The 21,995-nt window shown below is 38.3% G+C and overlaps 2 protein-coding genes and 1 pseudogene across 2 annotated transcripts; 1 reads left to right on the top strand and 2 right to left on the bottom strand.

Annotated features, from left to right (window-relative positions):
• Positions 1-2,844: 2,844 nt before the first annotated feature.
• On the bottom strand, positions 2,845-3,576 carry LOC132903130 (uncharacterized). The gene has a single exon (XM_060950500.1). It carries the CDS (start codon positions 3,574-3,576, stop codon positions 2,845-2,847), a length of 732 nt encoding a protein of 243 aa, XP_060806483.1.
• A 1,846-nt stretch (positions 3,577-5,422) lies between these two features.
• LOC132903129 (uncharacterized) lies at positions 5,423-9,659 on the bottom strand (annotated as a pseudogene).
• A 10,391-nt stretch (positions 9,660-20,050) lies between these two features.
• Positions 20,051-20,836, top strand: LOC132903128 (tigger transposable element-derived protein 1-like). The gene has a single exon (XM_060950499.1). It carries the CDS (start codon positions 20,051-20,053, stop codon positions 20,834-20,836), a length of 786 nt encoding a protein of 261 aa, XP_060806482.1.
• The last annotated feature ends 1,159 nt before the right edge of the window (positions 20,837-21,995 follow it).

Below are 21,995 nucleotides of genomic sequence, written 5' to 3'. Positions count from 1 at the left end.
GTAGCTCCTCTCACGCGCAAATAGGCCTTTGTTTTAATAAAAGTTGGTAGGTATGGTCGTTTTAAGTCATTCTATGACGGAAAGTCAAAATCTCAAAATATTGGATTAGGTCTCTATAATTCTAAAGTTGCAATATATCTGTAATGTATAGAGAATGTATGTATGAGGTGAAAGTAAGTCACTAGGGTGTGTCCACTAAAAACCGGTAAGTTCAATCACAAATAAGGTTATTCCACACATCGGTCGCGTAATATCGGGAAACTGTGAGATGATATCATAGATGGGATGATTATTGTCTATGGTGTTTAACGATGATTCGTTCCAATTTACAATTGATTCAACAACTCTATGAGTCGTTACATTATCTATTAATCTACGGTTACTTAAATCAACCAACAATTTGCAATGTGACAAAATATCATTACCTAATATAGGCTTAGGCTGCCTAACATCAGCTACTACGAATGTCCATATATATTTAAATCTAACACCAAAGTTTTAGTTCCATAACATTTAATTTTCGTCCCGTTAACCGCATATAACCTATATTTGATATCCGCACACTTTTTGGTACGCACAACAATTTTCGCCGGGAGAACACTAATATTAGCACCAGAATCAATTAAAAATCTCATACCCGATTTCCGGTCTCTTACGATGAAGCGGTTGAGCTCGCTCGTGGTACAATCATCCGCCGCTGACTGCACTCCCTCTAGTTTTCCGCAGCAGACTCCTTCCAGTTGCAAGGTTCGATACACCTGGTAGCCTTATCTTGGTATAGAAAATGGTAAAAACATAGCCAATTTGGGTTTGACCTTTTGCTCTGGGTTGTCCTACCTCGCGACTGCGAGCGACTGAATCGACGACGTCCTCTCCCATTAGAATAGAATAGATTTATTTTCAAAATTGGATACAAGGTATCACTTATTGACGTCACAACACTTAAATCTAATTATAACTACTACCGCTTCCAAAGCGCATGTGTAGAAGAAGCGGCGGAACAAACTACACTGCAGCATTTTCATCGGACGTCAATGTACAAATATAGATCTCTTAAATCTAAATCATGGACGAATACACATTGTCTACATTAAAAAACATGAATGAATGTAGAACTAGTTATTTCAATACGAATATTTCGTCAAATAAATAAAGATAAAATAAAATATGTACACAACTGTACAAATTATGTCAACACCATGTCAAAAATGCACAAGCATTTAAGAGGCTATTATGTCAAGCTCGGGCCACACATGTTTATCATTAATATAATCCTCCGTGCTGTAATAAGCTTTCCTACAAAGCTCATCTTTAATGTACTTTTTGAATTTTCTATCATTCATTTCAAGAACACTTTTTGGTAATTTATTATAAAATCTTATACAATTAATCAGAAATGATTTCCCTACCTTAGCCAGCCGATGCGCTGGGATCGACAACTTGTAATTGTTCCGCAGTGATCTACTAGTACATTCACCTACTTTTTTGAAAGCGTCGTAAGTTTTTCCTAACATGCATAATGTTATCGAAAATGTATTGTGAGGGCAATGTAAAAATATTAAGGGTTTTGAAAAAAACTCTAAGTGAATCTCTTTGTTTTAAGCCGTAGATAGCTCGAATTGCCCTTTTTTGTAGAATGAAAATAGTTTGTATGTCTGCTGCTGCTCCCCAAAGCAGTAGACCATAAGACATTAAACTATGAAAATAACTAAAATATACTAACTTAGCAGTTGCCACATCTGTCAAATGCCTAATACGACGAATAGCATAGGCTGCAGAATTAAGCCTTTTAGAAAGTTTTAAAATGTGAGCATTCCATTTCAAATTTGAATCTAATGTTATTCCTAAGAAAGTAGTACTATCAACAAAATCTAATCTTTTATTACTTATACTAATATCTACATTTGCCTGCCGCACATTGGGAAGTGTAAACTTAATGCATTGGGTCTTATTTGCATTTAACAGTAAGTTGTTGATTGTAAACCAGTAAATTATATGAATAAATTGATTTCTATTTGGCGTCTGGCAAATTATATAAGGAAAAGCACAAAAAATAATTTTACATACATTTAAATTATTCAGTGTACCTAGACCCTGAATAAGGTCTTCTTTACTAATATTTAAACTATTTCCAACCATTATAACAATTGTGGATGTGTTGCTCAATTGTGTGTTTTTTATACTCTTAATAATTTGTGAGAAGTTCGAATTGGGTAGACAATAATTTATTTTGTTTGTTAAATTTTCACTAAATAGTTTACCCATGTTGCGTCCTATGCTGTCTGAAAAAATAACAGTGTTCTGGGGGCTACAGGTATCAACACCGACACTCTCCAGCACTCTATTAGACAAGTCCCCAAGACATGGAGAGGGAACTACAGTACTACTTTTGCTTGACTCATTAAATATTCCACAGGTACATAAGTCTCCTGCGGATTTAATCATTTCCTCAATGTAATTCGCATCTTTAATTAATATTTCAGTAGCCATGACATGATCGGAGATTTGTCCGAGAGATTCAGTATTTTTTTCCAAAAGATTGGATACATTTTCCTCAAGTTTGGAGATTTGTTCCTTTAAGGTCTCGGTGTCGACACTGTATAACTCCTGACTTTCCAGCAATTTACACTCGGTTAAATCTAAACAAGTACACATATTTGTATACATTTTGATCCCAGATTTTATTATATGAGACTTTTTCTTGTTAATATTCATTTGATTTTTATTTTTTTTAATAATTTTATTTAATTTTCTCAGTTTTCTGCATTTGTTGTGACTAAACCGAATAGTTGTAGGTTGTTTTCTTATTTCACATAGTGAGGTCTCACTTGTGAGATCAATCACTTAGTTACTAGATTCTAAGAGAGGAGCATTATTTCCAGGCTGCCTGTTCCGGGATCTCTCCATATTCTGGATTTTCAGATTTAACTTGGCAATCTCGCCTAAAATAACGTCCGTGCTGCACGAACTCGTTGAAGCTCTTACTTCCGACGCGCAATTTTCACTACCGTGGCTCTCCATAATTTTATCCACCACTGAAGCTAAAATATTTAGATCTTTGGATTCAGTGACTGCTAGAATGCCACGCACAGATGCTGGTAAATGTCCTTGCCAAAAAATTCTCAATGTATCATCCGGTATCTTTTGCCCTGGCAAGTCCTTCATCCGTCTCAGTAATTGGGACGGTTTTTGGTCCCCCAATTCTATATCACTGATTAGTTTTTTTATTTGGCGCTCTTCCGACTCTTCATAAATTTCTAAAAGTCTCTCCTTTTGAGCAGCAAACTTCTCTGTTTCCGGAGGCTTGACCAGTAAATCAGAAACCTGAGTAATAACATATTTCTCCAGTTTCGCGACCACAATATCGTACCTGGTCGCATCTGATAATTTCTGGGAAGCCAAAACCGCCTCAAGTCTGATAAACCACACTCTTGGATGGTCTTTCCAGAACTCTGGAATTCTACTATTAATAGAAACTTGCGCCATCTCTCCCATAATAGCACTTGCAGAAGGGGTTGGATCGGGTTTTTTCGACCCGTCGGGTTTCACTGGTACCGCGGACTGTCCTGCTTGCATTGTCACACAATTGGAATTATTTTTACACAACAGAACACGTAAATGTCCCGCCATTGTCAGGAAAAATAAAGTCCACTGTTACCAAAAACACGCACTAGTAAGTCCACGCGGTTCACACTTTTTAGGGTCACCATATATAGAGAATGTATGTATGAGGTGAAAGAAAGTCACTAGTGTGTGTCCACTAAAAACCGGTTAGTTCAATCACAAATAAGTTTATTCCACACACACAATAGATACAGTCAATACAGCAATAGATATTATATATTCACGTAATAAATAAACGCAAATTATATTACGACGACGCAACATATTCAGTGAATCGCTCTGCACGGGAGGCGCGGACAATTCGACTAAGGAAAGTTCCACAGGCGACGCTCGCCATGCGGTTACATATCGACGATGAAGTATCAATAACTCCTATCTCAAAATAGGCATCTTTACAGGAAGCGAAAAAAACATAATAATTTTTATTTTGTTTACAATTATAAGATTTTTTAAATGCAAAAAGAAGCTTATTTTGGAGGCAATTATATTACTAATAGTGAATTAGGAATAGGATATCTAATTAGGAAGATAATCAGACATAGGAGGTATTGATTCTATTTAGGATGAATTAATGTGCTCAAAATGTGCCGTGTGGTTTCCGGCACCAATATAAAAAAGAATAGGACCACTCCATCTCTTTCCCATGGATGTCGTAAAAGCCGACTAAGGGGTAGGCTTATAAACTTGGGATTCTTCTTTTAGGCGATGGGCTAGCAACCTGTCACTATTTTAATCTCAATCTTAAAGCCAAATAGCTGAACGTGGCCTATCAGTCTTTACAAGACTGTAGGCTCTGTCTGCCCCGCGAGGGATATAGACGTGATTGTATGTATGTATGAATTAATGATTTTGATAGGAGGAATTACAAAAAGCTTTCTATATACAAAAGTAGTTTTATTTCAAAATAACAAGTTAAACATCTTTTAGTTATTCTAATCATTTATACAGCGACTCATAAACATCAAACATACAAAATATTTGCCTTGGTAGGCAGCTGTCAGCAGTAAAGTAATGAAAAAGTCACATGACAAAACTATCAAAAATATAATAAACAATTGGCAATACCACCTTCCTAAAAACATTTAGCATATTCGCATGAAAAATTTATACTTTGCAAGTTAATAACAATAGATAAACTATACCAAAAACAAAGTAATATCTGTTCCAAAGGACAAAGATAATAATATAAATATTTTAACTCTAACTTATTGTAAATATGGCAAAGTGTCGTAAAAATGGTGGCAGTCTCTTGGCAGAACATTTTTTAGCTGTTGTAGATGGTTCAATTTTGTGCCTTTGATCGGTAAAGAACTAGCATTAAGCTGCGAATAACTTACTTTTCTAAGTGGTCTGGGCCTTTGTGGAAGCTGCATCCAATCGTCATCAAAGTCTAACTTGACCAATAATGTTAAATCTGGATTGTACTGAATTGCTCTTATGTCGACCACTTGAGGATCACCTGCTTTACGTCCTGGACGAATGCTTTTGTACACCCAAGTGTCAGGATCAGCATAATTTTTGACAAATCAAAATTAACGTGTTTTACATCATAAGGTGGCGTCTGAGCTTCTTTCGTGATTGAAACGTAGTCACTCGAGAGGTGTATCTCTCTGTTTTTCAGTTTCCTTTCAATTGCACTGTGTACAGAATCACACTCCATTTGAGTGTGCCCGGGTTTTAAATACTTTTGTGTTATAGTTATTTGTTTCTTTTGAGAAAACAGTAACAGCGCATTGGAAAGGACAACATTACGGTTTTGGTAAGTACAACCGTCTGAAAAGATAACTATTGGCTTCTTTTCCGGTGTTAAGCAATGTCTTTCCAAATGATCAAGGAGGAAAGAAGTAAAGGTGCTCGCTGTTAAATCTGCAGCGGTTTCATCAAACCAGTAGCAAGTGCAATGGTGCGCGGTCAAATTATAAACGGTGTAATTGTGACACACCAGCTTTGTTTTAAAATACAAAGCACTGGCAGTGAGATAAGGACACATCTTCACGGCCTCTAAATCTAACGTCAGAATCAGGTCCATTGGCAGATTTTTTCTTGTCCTCCTCTTTTTCAGATCTTGCTCTGTTCTTTTTGCTAGTGTGGATTTGAAAATCGGCTTCACTTAGATTACCAGCTTTGTGGCTCGAGCAAACATCGCACATGTCTTTCTTAAGGGTATAAAGTGACAGATTTTTTTCATGAAACATCTTTTCACATGTGAACCTGCACACTTGCGGTTCTTCATTCAATGTGCAATAGTTTTTGTAATCATTGAACAATTCTGTAAGTGTGTGATAAGTAGGTTCTATAAACAACTTTGTGGTGTCCTTCTTTGCGTAATGCGATGGCAGTTTCGGAAGATTGTTAAGAAAGATATTCGCAGAATGAACTTTTCTTTCGTCTCTGGGTTTTATGGCCCTTTGGCGTGATTCATTCAAGGTTTGTCTATCAGGTAATACCACAAACTGACTTCCATACCCACGACTGCACAGTAAAACTTCCAAGAGACAATGTGTTTAGGAACATCGTTCTACATACCTGAACATTTCCATGGTCTTTGATAGGCAGAAAGTACGACAGTGTACATTGCCGCCTCGAGTCATCATCATCACCAGCTGCTGATACTTCCGTTGTCTTTTGGGTTGTTTCCGAGCTTTTTACCAGTTCATTGACATAAATTTTTCTCTGATCCCACGACATATTCTTCCAAAAGTGAGAATGTAACTGCTTGCGCATTTCTTCAGTGAAACGGTTACATCCCCGGAACTTACTCTTTTCACAGTACTTAGATTTACAAGTTTCCTGTAATTCCCTGGCAGATCTAACTGTGTCTTGTTGCATTTTTTCTCCTTTAGGTTTCCTATATCCCAAGTATTCATCACTACGCATACGGAGTTGTGGAGCTTTGTTTCTTTTCCAAGAGCTTGGTTCAGCTGCATGTTTTCGTTTTCTGCCCTCATTCACGTTACCGTAGGATATATCGGCAAAAATCTCCTTATTTGTACTTTTAGGTATAAAATCCTGATTGTCATCCACAGAAATTCTATGAAATGCATGGAAAGAACTATCTACAAAATTATATCGTTCGTCATTTAGATTAGGAAGAGAAAAACTCTTTTTGAGTACGCTGAAATCATTTTGGGTATCTACTGTTAGATGGGATAGTAAAGGAGAGCGAATAATTTTATATATTTTGGTACTCTCATCTAAACTAAACTAAACCAACAACCTCTGTATGCGTTTCATTAGCTACAACAGATGCCAAGGGGACCTGGTCTGACACCTCTTCGATTTCTGATGATTGCCTGCGATCCTTCTCCTTGGCGGTGCAAAGACTGCCAGGAGAATCGTTCATAACACATTCGTTATCCAGCGTTGGTTGAGGCTTTTTGGTGGTAGTCGCCGTTGCTGTCTGATTTTTATTAATATCATGTACAATTTTTTTCCATCTCGAGCTACCCGGATGTGGCATTTTAGCTAAAAATTAACAGAATAAATTATCTATTAGCGAGCAACAAAAACTTCTATCTCACTTTCCACAAAATAAATTTTAATCAAAAGCAATATCTCCTATCTTATTCAATATACCTAATTATTCAACTTTTTGTTTGAAAACATACTAATTTCATATTTTATTACACTAGTTCCATAGTACTTACCATTTAGAGTGATATCCAGGAATAATCAAGTAAAATAAAGCAATTTTTCACTATAATTGTTATTATTTATGCACGTAATCAATAAATCGACGCAACAAGTGTAACGTGGTAATTCAAAATGACGGAAGGTCACAGTGCACCCGGGGAGCGGGGGAAGGCACGCGCGCGGGACAAACTCCCGCGCGGGCCACACCCCCCTCCCTGATATTTTATTACCTAAACATCGAATAGCTTCGCGCGCGCCTCAAGGAGATAGTAGCTATTCACAGCATAAGTCACGCAATATGAGATAGGAGGTATTTCTTCAGTACAGATAGTAGGTATTGCCAGCATGATTTGAAACTAACTTAGTATTATTTTCATATGATCCTTATTATCGTTGTTTTAAAGTCAAAATTCGTATGTTTTTTTAGGAGATAGAGAATTAAAAAATGCACCGATTAGTGAAATAAAAAAAAACGAAAAAATTGAGATAGGAGTTATTGATACCTACTTCATCGTCGATATGCCAGCTTGCATTCTGGGAACGGTACACTATTGAGTCCCTACAAATGGAACTTCCATTACAGATATACAACTTCCATTATGGAAGTTGTCACTTCTCCGACCAGCATCAGGTTAACCAAGTTAGTAAGATCCTTCAGAAGCTCACTACCGACGGTGCCGCATCAAGTCTTTAAGATGCTGAGGCGACAAACCGTCGAGACCACCGGCCGAGGCACTTCTGAAAGACATCACCGCCTGGTAAACCTCCTCTGGAGAAGTTGACAGAGGGGTGTGGCTGTCATAAGGTTTATCTGGGAGGTTCAGATTTTCGGAAAGCGGATGCTTATCTCGCAAAGCAGAGAGAGACTCCGGCGTAGTGGGTGCGACAGCATCATCTGAAAATAGAATTTGTGCTGCTCCTTTGATGTCAGCATCACCTATTTTGGATTCTACATATTGAGAAAATTATTCATTATTTTTTAAATTGTAGTGCTGGCAAGGTTGTGTGATCAGCAAATTAATTGATTCATGAGAACAATTATATTTTTTTGATTTGAAGATAATGATTTTTTACGAGATGATTTTTTTATTTCAACATGTAGAATTCTATATGAGAATGTAAGTAAGCATTCCCAAGCTTTTTGGGTTATGGTATTTTTGATGCATTGTGACAAATTTTCAGCTACTGATATTCGGGTGCTTTTGGGGATTCGTTTAACAACAGGTTTAGAATTTTTCAAGCCAGAAATGTACTGATGAAATGGTTAGTCTTGTTGTGGTGAAGGTGCTAAAGTTGATGTAGGTTCAGTTTGCGTATGGGGGGTATAAAGAGGCAGGTTTTTATGCGCCTTAGCCAAATGTATTTTCAAACCCCTTTGCCCATTAAAAAAACGAGGTTGGGAACACTTACTGCATTGAATTCTATTTTCCGATGATGGTCCTGGGTCCGTGTTATTTATGACCACACTTCCGTTGGGCAACATAAAATAAAGATATACGAAATTAAATATTAATAAACACAAATATCATAGGTAATAAAAATAAATAAAATGGAAAGTCATAATTGGCATAATTGTCACATTCTTCTAATTTGAATCCATAGCGCACGTCTTTATAGAATTGAAAAAAGGGCACCGCAAACCACTCAGAAATTCTAGCCGAGAGCCCTGCACTACCATGGAAGTGTGAAAGCGGCTGAAAGTACGGCTTCTTGTGTCAGGTCAGGAACACACAGGCACACATTTATTTTGTTTTTTACAAAATAAATGTGTGCCTGTGTGTTCCTTATTTTCTTCGGTTTATTTTGAAATTTATCAAGATTGTAAGTAAGTGTTCAGGATATAACTCTTCAAGATATTTTTAAATATATTTTCTTTTAGTAACATGACATCAAAAACAATTTAATTTTGAACACTAGGTACAACACAATTTATAATAATTATTTGTAATGGGTCAGACAAGTCAGACAGATCGCATTGTTATCATTGTCGCATTGTTATTTTAATTAAATAAATCTTTTGGAGTATTTTAAAACGTTGAAAACGTTATTAATTTTAAATTGCCGCGATAACAGCAGTTTACGTCAATTCAGATCGCACGACGTCATATGTTTGTAAAACAAACTACAAGCCCTTAACAAGTGATCAGTGCTTGGATAATTTAAGTATTTTGTAGTTCTCAATCATCACTCCGTAAGATTATCTCGCAGATCTAGAAACATGCAAAACCCATAAATATCTAACCTTGAAAAGGTAGCGATAACCTTGAGGCCTTGTAGGTAGCGGTCGGATTTGGTGATCGCGTTGAGACAGCGATAATCACCACAGACTGACGTCTCCGTTCATCTCGGGCACGACGTGAAGTGGTGATGACCATGGGCTCTTGCTGGGTCGACAAAGTCATTGCGGCCTCTGTGGCGCAGCGGTAGTACGCTTGTCTGTGACACCGGAGGTCCCGGGTTCGAATCCCGGCCAGGGCATGATGAGAAAAGAACTTTTTCTGATTGGCCTGGGTCTTGGATGTTTATCTATATAAGTATCTATTGTAAAATATAGTATCGTTGAGTTAGTATCTCGTCACACAAGTCTCGAACTTACTTCGAGGCTAACTCAATCTGTGTAATTTGTCCCGTATATATTTATTTATTTATTTATTGTTCAATCATGTTTTGGAACTCTGGTTTGACTTTCTCGTAGCGATGAGGTGGTATGGGACGAGCTCGGCAGTGAACAGGTTGACCTTCGGTTTCGACGTAATGTTGAACGTTGATCTTGCTATTGTTGATATTAAAGGCGGTGAGACGAGTAATTCCGGGATAATCGGCGAGTATCGCGTGATACGAATTATTCGAGTATATACTGCGTATTGTAGGTAGATATTGATGATATTGCTCGAACAGGGGCGTTGACCTTTAGACTCGTGACGTTGTCGATAAGTCTTTTTTTTTGATGATCGACGATGAGTTGATGGTTTGAGAAAATCGGCTCCCAGGATCGGCTTTGATACGTCTGCGACGATAAATTTCCACTTGTATGGACGACGTAGGTTGAGATCGAGTTCGAGTGTTTTTTCGCCGTATGTTGATATGACGGTGTTGTTGGCGGCATACAACTTGTAGGGTAGCGGCTTAGTTAGACTGGTTTTTAGTCTAACTTACGAGCCGCTTAGTATAGCCGAAATGTACATGGTAGAACGCCGGGTTCCGGCGTTCGGTCTAGTTTTCCGGTTTCTTTTTTCTAGTTTTTCGTGATGATGGAACAGGGCGATGTACATTTTCTCGCTTGTGCTCCAAAACGTCGGTGCTAGAAACAATGCGGCGATGGCGAATTGTCTCGTGAGTTGGGACGAGAATAGTTGCGGTGCCGGGACTGGGATCGATTTCTTCGGTAATTGTTATTGTATGGCGGTCTTGAGTTTAGTTCTGCGATTTCGACGGAAAGTTTTCTTATTTCGTTGATGAGAAATTGCGTATCCGCCGGTTGCGATGACGACTAGGCCTATGATGATAATTGTGACTGCGACGACTTGGTAATGTTGACGGCGGAAATTTCCCTATGTTGCTTTGTTGCTCTATCTTGTCGGCAAGTAGGGCAAGCTCCTCTAATGCGGTTTTTGTGCTGAATGATTCGCTTACGGCGAACACAGAGCGAATATGTGCCGGTAGATGGTTGGTCCACATGTCGTAGTGTGGAGTCGGGAATTCTGTCTCGAGTGAGATCGCGCATACGTCGTAGCAGGTGGGTCGCCTAGTTCCATTTCGGACAGAAGCTTCTGGAACTGCCGGCTGTCCGATTCTTCGTAGGCGGTGATGAGACGCTCCTTGGGTTCGTCTCTGGCGGATTGTATTGCTCTACGTCTTGCTTTTCCAGACGAGCGATGACCATCTGCGCCATCTTTTGTTCACCCTTCTTTTGGTCGTGGGTGGCAGCCTCGAAATCGTGCTCAGGATATCTTTATAGCTTTATAGTATTTATATTACCAATAGTAAGTTTGTTTGTTTGTAATATCTTTATTGCATAGAAATTTACACAGTAACAAGAAAATAGTACATAGTTATAAAAGAAACAAAGCACTTGTATGTTTATTATACATTATTTATTGGGTATTATTTAAGCGAGCGACTATAAATTAAAAGTTTAAGTGTCAAAAAATACTTAATTGTGTCGCTTAACTTCAAAGTCGGATAAACCCACTCTACCCTTTTAGAAGATATTCAGAAAACAGTGATAATAATATACACACTTTGATTTTTAAGGCAGTTTTTATTTTATAATGCCAACAATAGTTAATTAAACGTCCAAAAGAGTGAGTAACAAAATAAATTATTTTAAACAAAACTTAATACTTCTTCTGAGTTATCTTCTGCAATCTCTTCTTTGAGCATTGGTCGCCCTATCACTGTTAAGCACTTTTTTATAATAGTTTAACTGCGGCAACGAAGCCCAATCTTGTGCAAAGTGAGTTTCCAGCAATTTGCGAACATCAGTCAATTTTACTACATTAATCGGAACTACAATTGGCAGATTCTCTGGACAATCATTTTCAAACGATTGATCGCGTTTATTGATTGTTTAAGCAACACCTGAAATAAAAATAAATAACTCTGTAGAAAACATTATCTTATTCAATACTAGCTTTTGCCCGCGGCTTCGCCTGCGTTAATTTCGCTTCCATAAAAAGATTGCTTAGATAAAGAGCCTTGCATTGACATAAACTAATATTATGCAAGAAAAATAGATGTACCTACGTAAGTGCGTGTTTGAGGATGCTATTCAATCACGCAAATTCTACTGGATGGATTTTGATGAAACTTACGTACACGGGAAGAATAATGCTTGGAATAGAAAGTGCGTGTTTGAGGATGCTATTCAATCACGCAAATTCTACTGGATGGATTTTGATGAAACTTACGTACACGGGAAGAATAATGCTTGGAATAGAACATAGTTTATTTTTCCTACAAAAACAAAGTCCCGGAGGCGCAGCTGTTATAAAACGAATAAATTCTAAAGGCAAAAAAAGGGAATTATAATAATGGAAAGTTAAAGTATCTCTTCGTATAAAACATTTGCTGTATTGCTTTTTGGAGACCCGCGAGCAAGCGACGTAGAGCTGTCCGTGTGAGAAAGAATTCGTCCTGAGGTCGACTCCGGCTGCTCCAAGCGTTTGACCTTGCGATTTGTTAATTGTCATCGCGAAACATATAGCCACTGGAAACTATACACGCTTAAATTGAAATGGAAAGTTGTTGGGAATGAGGGGAATGTGCGGTATAAAAATAATTTCACCAGCTGCACAACCGTAAGAATTTTAGCTTCTATAATATTGTTATGAAGCGACACCATTTTTTCCCCATTACAAAGTTTCGGCGGGGTTTAGTTGCGTAGCGACATAATTGGAATGCCTACTTTTAGTGCAATTGTATGCGCGGGCAGTCCAGATGCCGAAAGTGAATAAAAGAACTCTACCGGATAAGTTGTAGCATCGGTACTATCTAAAACTGTATTTATAGATTGGTATACCACCTCGTTCCCATCAATTTTTTCAAAATACTTAAATTAATAGCAGCTGCTTGCTAATTTTTAGGTGTTAGGATTGCTCGCTCGCATATCTAAGAATCCTCGTGATGAATTATTTGAGATAGGTCTGCATAAACGAAATGAATAAGTTCCTCCACCGAAGTAACTACTTGACAGAGGTTCTCTGGCAGAGTCACCAATCCGTTCGATTCAGGCATCGTACCATTACCGATTTTTAATAGCACATCTGAGAATTCTTGCGCTCGAGGATTACCACCCATATTCTCCCATATTACGTGTTAGACTTAATTTCCTAACCTGAGGGCAGAGTATGGAACGTTTGAGACATGCGCTTACTTCATCAGCTCTAGTACCTCGGCTTATGACGGGTAGAGTCTGGAAAAAGTGTGTGGAAATCACCACAAAATAATACAGTGGTACCTCCCATAATGTGATTGTTTCGCCGGATATCTTTAAGCGTACGGTCGACTGCTTCCACTGCTTTTTTTATAAGCCATGGTGCATATTTTGTCCCAAACGATTAGGCTACATTCTGGAAAAAGTGTGTGTGGAAATCACCACAAAATAATACAGTGGTACCTCCCATAATGTGATTGTTTCGCCGGATATCTTTAAGCGTACGGTCGACTGCTTCCACTGCTTTTTTTATAAGCCATGGTGCATATTTTGTCCCAAACGATTAGGCTACATTCTGCTAGTATTTTTGCTTTGTCGCTGTTCCGCGACACTGCACAAACTGGAGTCTCATTTATATCCAGGTCCAAAGGGATCTTGAACATAGTGTGCGCTGTTTTCCCTCCAGGTAATAAGGTGGCAGCTATCCCCGAAGACGCAACAGCTAACGCTATCTTTCTTTGCCTTCTGACCTCAGCCAGTAATAAGCGAGTCAAAAATGTTTTGCCTGTACCACCGGGCGCGTTAAGGAAAAATGTTTCACCCTGCTCTTCGTTAACACTTCTCAATACGTTGTCAAACACAGACTTTTGCTCATCGGAAATCATCTCAATACCATTATTTACGATCTCAGCCATTGCAACAGCGTCATAACTTGTCTCTGGTGAATATTCGCGACTCCCTTGTGGATGGTCAGAGGTTTCCTGTGGTTCCGGAAAACCGTAGTGACTCAAAGAATGGCCACCAAATGATGAGACATCTTGAAGCGAACAAAGGCAACTTTTTTGCAAACAGGTTTGCTTTGTCTTTTTTCTTCCGAATGAAGTATTTAAGGGCAATTAACCTTCCTGGTTTGTTTCCAGTCTTTGGACGTCTTCTTTTTATATCTGTAGTTATGAAATGCTTTAGAATAAAATTATCCTTTTTAATTTTATTATTCGTTGCATAAAATACTCTATTAAAAAAGTACATCATTTGAATTTAGCTGTCTACATTGATAAGCTTTAGAGTTATGTCCGCATGTCATTTTTTGGCGGTTGATCCGTTCAATATCTAAAAATAAATCAATGCATTAGATATTTGCCGCTCAACCAACCCAAACACACGTGCATGTTATAAAAAAATACGCAAAATGCAACCAGGCAAAGCCATCCCCAACATAATGCTAACGAAAGTAAAACACACTGTTAAGACAAAAAACTACAGTGCGATTATTTAATTTTGCCAATATTAAGACTTTGTTAGTAAATTATAAATAAATTTATATTATCAGATATTTCACACAACATAATACTCGTACATAAAGCGTAAATCAAACGAGTGAAACATATCCAGGCGACCAACTCCAGAAATCACTTATATTTTAAAATTTACAGATAGTCCTGTATACCTACTAAAAGATCGGAGAGGTCGTATGTGAAACAATACTTCTTACATATTTCATCACATCTAAATTATTCTGTAACAGTAGAATAACACAAATAGTAACTGTAGGTAATTGAGTCTATAATGGCTGGCCACATCACTAGCGCTGTCTGAAGATTTCAAATAACGCTTGCATAGGTATTACAAACTTTCCGAATTCTCGCTCTTTCCTCTTTCTTACGGCGAGTTTTTATATTAGGCCGTTTACGGGCTTTACTGGGTGACACAATTTTAATAGAATTATCCATGGAAACGAAGTAATTACCCAAAATAAATAATTAAACACGTTGTTAAAGGTGTAGACTGTACGCAGAAGAGTATAGTAATACTGTAGGAAAAGTGCTTGTTCACGTAGCTCCGCGCGGGCGCGGGGGCGGGTGCGGGCGCGGGGGCGGGGGCGGGCGCGGAAAACGTTGCGAGTTCGTATTCACTAGACATGTGCCAATCATGTTCAGGATCGGATTGAACCTGGAACGGTTCATCGGAACTGTGGAACTAGTTCCGTTATCATGTTCGCGGAACTATCTAGTTCCGCTAAAATTTTCAATGCAGGGCGCGTTACTTACCCACGAACTGGATATGGAACTACGACGACGACGACGACAGTCGTCGTCGTATTTCCATATGTTTTGAATAGATAACACACATGACTTGACACGACATAATATTACCATAGCCATAGCACCTATGTAATGTACTTCACATCAATTGATTTACCTTCATACTTGGCAGGCTTAGGACTAACAACCAAAAGTAAATTATTTTACAATCTACAAATGAGTGTTTGGAGTCAATTGTTACTTTAAATAACATTGAATAGTTACATAAGTATCTAAGAATATTACGAAATTAATGAAGTGTGTGATTACTATTTTGGTTGGCGTATTTATAAATCAACTGATTTTATGTACAATAATTTTCTATATACATTTTTTACAACATATTTTGTATTTACATTTTCTTATTTATTTATTTATAATTGCTCTCTAAAAAAAGCAATTGTGACACTTTATTAGCTTTAAGGCGCCTTCTCCTATTAGTTAAAGTCAGGCCCGCTTTTGAAAAAAGTCTCTCGCAGGGCACTGATGTGGCTACAATATTTAGTCTTTTTATTACATAGCCATATAATAGGGGATATACTGGTTTTCTGGCGTGCCACCAAACCAAAGGATTTTCCGTTCTATTTATGATGGGCTCTTGTAAATATTTGTCCAGTACTACAATTCCAGCTGCAATTGTATCCTGTGGTTTGAGACTTGCAATTTCCCGATCGAAATCGTTCCAAATGGATGAAGCTGTAAATGTTGAGGGCTCAGGTTCGCATACGGTTTGAGCAGCAGGTTGGACTTCTTGCATGTTTCGTATAGATCCTACTTTTTGACGGAGATAAGATAGAGCTCTCTTATAATTTTTTTCAAAATTGTGAAGGCTGCGTGCGTTCTACATAATTATGTATTACATAATAAAATCGAAATGGGCCCTTCACAGTCAGAGTCAGTTAGTTCACTGCCAAGAAATTACTTCGAGGTATCGGAACAAAACTCAGCTGATGTTGAAGTCGGCTTTATCGTGAGAGAATATTTCATGGAATATTTTAATTCCATTGGAACTGTTTCGTGGCAAAATAATCGTGTGCAAAATGTATTAGATTTTGATCGAATAAGACATAACCTAGAATAAACTCAGCAAAATGAATACAGTCGGACAAGGATCTTTTGGCGCTTGGGTGATATTGACAGGAGGGTGCTGTACGCATTGAAATCCATCACAATGGTGCCATTTTGCTTGTATTTTACAAAATGGAGTCGTTATTTCCACCACGCGCCAAAAGATCCTTGTCGGACTGTACCTATTGATGTAAGTATGTGTGTTGTGTAAGATAGAATTTAAATAAAAAACTTACCACTCTCTATGTTTGTTTTCTTTAAAATTTCTTTCCAAGCTGCGTCTTTCACATCTAATTGTTTATATGAAGGCAGTTTTGTGTCCCAAAGACATGGATAATTTCGGACACATTCAATAAAAATCTCATCCATTTTCTGGGAAACTTTTTTCGTAAGAAACACGTGTATCGCATGTGCAGGTTAGTGCAGGACTGTACGCTTGGCCGCCGCGAGCGAGTGATGCGAGTAATCGCTTGCCTCACTCGCACACTCGTTTATAGCCGAGCTACAGAACTATCGGAACTACACTCTCGCTCCCCGCGGCTCGCCAACTCGTTCTATATTCTAGCTTTACTCGCTACTCGTTCATTGTTGCTGGTGGGACAACTGCCTAAACGTTTCTTTTCTGGTAATTCTTTGCATAAATCGCAAATAAACTCGTCTGCATCATCATCATCAATTCCTGCACATACCTCATAGCCCCATTTTCTACATACGCAGCACTGTATCCACCCTTCGCCCTTATTATCTTTTGAAAATATTTATGTGCAATATAGACATTCTGCATCATCTTCTTCTTCAGATGATTCAAGATTGGAAACATAAGATCTCTTCTTTGTTCTATTTGACATCCTCTTACCTATTCCTTTTCCTTTCCCTTTCAGTTTCTTACCAGTTTTATTTACATTAGATGTTGTTTGACTCTTTTTATTTTCCTTATCAGACTTTTTTGCTATTTCTTCTTCTAAATAAACTTTATATGGCGTGCTTGTTTAAATTGAAGTCTTCATTGGTTTTCTTTTTAAATGACTTCTTTTGCCTACCATCTTTGGCAAGGGTTGAATTTGGGCAGGGGGCACTGAAAAATGCACAAATCGAGAATTGAAGGGGATACGCTACGGTTGATTTCGTGGCTCGTAGATGGCACAGGTGACAAAGAAGTGCGAAGTGAGGAGTGCTCAATACCCATTGGTGTTGGTGATGGGGATGGTGTTTTATTCCGTGGAGGTTCCATGATTTGTACGGGAGAGATCTCAGTTAGTGGCAGTCGTTCTGTGCTTAGGCCAGCAATAGGGGTCTCTGGTCTCGGAGATGAATTATGATGTATAGATGGATTCGATACACTACAATTTTCATCGAATTCCATATCCGTTGTTTCAGCAGCCACGAAATCGGCCTCACAGAACACATCCGGATTAAAAGGGCAGATGCCCGTTTTGGCGAAGCCATTAATGGCATTCAATGGTACAGCTGCTTTTAAATAAGCCTCTCCAAAAATCCTAGCTATTTGAAATTGTGTCACTACCCTACCATTATGATTATCCAACCATTTTTCTAAGGCCTGATTATGGTACACACTCAAAGGATACATAACACTCACCTCTAAAGGTTGTAGCTTGTGTGTACAATGTGGTGGTAAACAGACAATAGTAAAGTGGTTTTCTCGTGCTTTTAAAATGACATCTAAATTTTTTGTATGCGACAGATGACCATCTAGAATTAATAGCACGGGATCTTCTGCCGAAGGTTTGGTGTGATGTAAGAAATGATCAAACCACTTGGTAAAAATTTCTAATTTCATCCAGCCTGATGTATTGCATGCTGCTATAGACCCTGGAGGAGCACCATCCATGAGTTCGTTCTTCATACGCACACGTCGAAAAAAAAACATCGGTGGAATGAAATTACTTGCAGCAGACATACAAATTACACCTGTTGTGGTCTCTCCTCTTTCAGCTGCAGTAACTCTTGCTACCTGTTTGCGTCCAGTTTCTGCAAAAACTTTGGTGTTTTTTGTTGGTACTGTAGAAATTCCCGTCTCATCTACGTTGTAGATCCGATTAGATGGAATTTTTTTTGATGTAAGCACTTCTTTTAATACTGAGTAAAATTTTTCTACTACAGGTTTATTAAATGCACGGGCCGCTCGAGGTTGATGTGGATTCTGGAGCACGAAGTGTTATGTCTGGATGTCGCCGACGAAATCCCATAAGCCAATTGCACCCAGCCATTTCTTGGCGAAAAGGGTGAGGAATATTGTTTTTGGTAGCTAGTTGATAGGCCAACGATAAAACAGCTTGACGTGTCAGTCCATACATCCTCATCTCCATATCTTTGATACGAGGGTGGTTTGAAAAATTCTCGGCCCGTCTAAGAAAACAAAGATAAATAAACAAAAAAATATTTTTATTTTTCTACATAATCCCCTCTTGTCTCAATACACTTATTTAATCTATATTCTAGCGCTTCTATGCCACTCTTATAGGCCGATTCTTCCAACTCGTCGAAAAAACGTTCCGCCTCAGCTATGACCTCTTCATTTGTGGAAAATTTCTTTCCAGCCAGGTGATTTTTCAAATTAGGGAACAGATAATAGTCTGATGGTGCTAAATCCGGTGAATAATGGTGATGGTTCAATACTACAAAACGCAGTTCATGGAGTTTAGCCGTTGCAACAACTGACTTGTGCACTGGTGCATTATCCTGATGAAAAAGGATTTTTTTTTCGCCAATCCCGGGCGTTTTTCACGGATTTTTTCTGCTAATTTATCCAACAGGTTAGCATAGTATGGGCCTGTAATAGTTTGTCCTTTCGGAAGGTAGTCAATAAAAATTATTCCCCTGTAATCCCAGAACACGGATGCCAGAACTTTTCCTGCAGACTTTATCGCCTTGGTCTTCTTTGGAGGCGGAGAACCTCTATGTTTCCACTGTTTTGATTGTTCTTTTGTTTCAGGAATATAATGATGTATCCCAGTTTCATCGGTGGTAACAAATCTTCTCAAAATATCGGCGGTATTTGACCTAAACAAGGCCAGAATCTCACTTGAAATTTCAACTCTGTTGAGTGTTTGTTCGGCGGTCAGCAAACGCGGCACCCATTTTGCCGAAACCTTTTTCATTCCAAGTTCATTGGTTAAAATATTAAATACCCGCTCGGTTGAGATCCCTATAGTGTCACTTATCTCTCGCACTTTTAATCTGCGGTCGTCTAAAACCATTTATGGATTTTATCGATCATTTCTGGCGTGGTGGACGTTGAAAGCATTCCGCTCCTAGGGTCATCTTCGACGCTTTCTCTGCCTTGTTTAAATAAAGCTACCCACTTTTTTATCGTCGAATACGAAGGCGCAGATTCACCTAAAGTGTTATCCATGTCTTCCTTAATTTGGCTAGGTGTCATATTTTTTTGACAAAATATTTAATCACGGCTCTTACTTCGGTTTTTTCCATTTTTCCAGTAGAGAGTCAGATTAGCTCAAACAAAAAATCGTAAAAAAATAATCACACAACCTATCACAATGAAATTTAACACAAGTGTATATAAAGAATCAATCTATCGAATGAGTATATTCTTATTTTTTTTCTACCCTCAAATCTAGGTTAGGCCGAGAACTTTTCAAACCACCCTCGTATGCTTCACTAATTCATTTTCCTGTTGCATTGTAAAAACAGTTTTTTTCCTACCCAAATCATCCCGTCTACCCCAAGAATATCTGTAGCTTCAACTTCATTGTCGGCGAAAATTGTTCGTGATCCAGCAATAGAAAAAATGGAAGTGGCGTTGTCATTATGGATAGAAGACCGCAACCAAAAAAGGGTTCCCCTGAGTTGTCCATTGATCCGGGAGAAGGCAAAGCGTCTTTACGCTCATTTTAAAGAACCTGATGGTAGTGGTAGTGGTGAATGTTGGTTCAATAAATTTAAAGTAAGACAATCATTGCATAACATTAAAATTGTAGGAGAAGCTGCATCAGCAGATACTGCTGCAGCAGAACGGTATCCAGAAGACTTTGCGAACCTAGTAGCTGATGGAGGATACAAACCTGAGCAAGTATTTAATGCAGACGAAACTGCACTGTTTTGGAAGAAAATGCCGAACAAAACATTCATTTCTAAAAGCGAAAAGTCTGCTCCTGGATTTAAGGCAGCAAAGGATAGAGTTACACAGCTGCTATGTTCTAATGCATCTGGAGATTGTGTCATTAAGCCACTGATGCTTTACAGATCGCTAAATCCACGTGCTTTAAAAAATCAAAACAAGGACAACCTGCCAGTGTTTTGGCGTGCTAATAAGAAAGCGTGGGTAACAAGCGCTGTATTTTGTGACTGGTTTCGGAATTGTTTTGTTAAGGAAGTTGAAATTTACTTGAAAAATAAGAATTTAGACTTTAAGGCACTTCTAGTTTTGGACAATGCACCAGGTCATCCTCGCGAACTTGAAGCTATGCATCCAAATATAAAAGTGACATTTTTACCTCCAAACACGACGGCTTTGCAAAGCCGTCGTGTTTGGAGGTTCGTCGTATTCATGTGCTTGACTAGTGCTGGTTTATGATTATTAACAGTACAATTGCACACTTTGCAATAAGCGGTAATCATGCCACATTCTTGCTCTCTCTTAGAAATCCAATTTTTAAATTTAATATATGTTGTAGCCACTTTTCATTAAAGTCGCGGTGTTGTTTTTGTTTCTTTGGCAGAGGTTCCTCACGCATCGTAGGGGAACTGCAGGCAAAACGGAACACTTAAGGAAAAACTCATTTAAATCAACAAATTATAGGTTTATTTTAGAAACTTTTATGAGAACAAGCTTACCACTAATCAGTCTACATATTTTGATAATCAGACTTTAATTAAATCACATCGTTTAAAGATAATGGACGATTTCCCAAATCTTCTCTTTGGTCCGTTTTGCCCACATAAGCGGGCAGAATGGACCACGTGCGAGGGCAAAATGGACCTATGCGATATGCTCGTAGTTTAGCCCGGTGAACAATTTTCGCATATAAATATGGTGTCCGCATCATCATCCTCTATGCCTGCACAACTACAATGTGCCCATTGGTGACAAATCTGGCATTGCACCCAGCCTTCATTAATGAAATTAATAAATAAAAATTAATGAAATGAGAACAGTAAAAACATTGTGTATCATCTTCTTCATCAGTCGTCGAGTCCTTCCTGTTTCTGGCTTTCTTCTTTTCTTTTATTTTCTTTGTCTTATTGGCTTTCTTAGTTTTCTGTTTAGTTTCTAGGTTAAGATTCTTTTTTTTGTTTATATTTGGTGTCACCTCGAGTTCCTTCCGATATGGTAATGAGGTTATAACAGCTGTTTTTCCACGCCAAACACTTTTTCTTTTGGTTGCAGTTGTTTTGGGGAAAGGCATTATAATTTTTGGGCTGATAAAAAAACGATTATTTGTTGGGTTTGTTTTAGAAGATCCAGGGGTGCCCAAATTTTCAGTTTCCAAAGAATTGAATGCTGGAGTTGATGTCAAACCTGGTGATGTTGATTGAGTATTATCAATAGTCAGTAAAGATGGAGAAGCATTCTGATCAGCTCGTGAATTTATTGGTTGAGGCTCTGGTGATTGAAAGTCCTGGTTAACAACAGAAGTCTGAACGTCTTGTGGATTTTTGGCGGTTTCTTGGAATTTTATTGGCTGGAGCTGGTTTTTGGTTAGATCCTGGCCTGACTGTAGAGAATTATTACT

This window comes from Amyelois transitella, chromosome 21, assembly GCF_032362555.1.
Source record: "Amyelois transitella isolate CPQ chromosome 21, ilAmyTran1.1, whole genome shotgun sequence".
In the NCBI taxonomy this organism is placed as follows: Eukaryota; Metazoa; Arthropoda; class Insecta; order Lepidoptera; family Pyralidae; genus Amyelois; species Amyelois transitella.
This window is presented reverse-complemented; position numbering and strand designations above follow the sequence as displayed.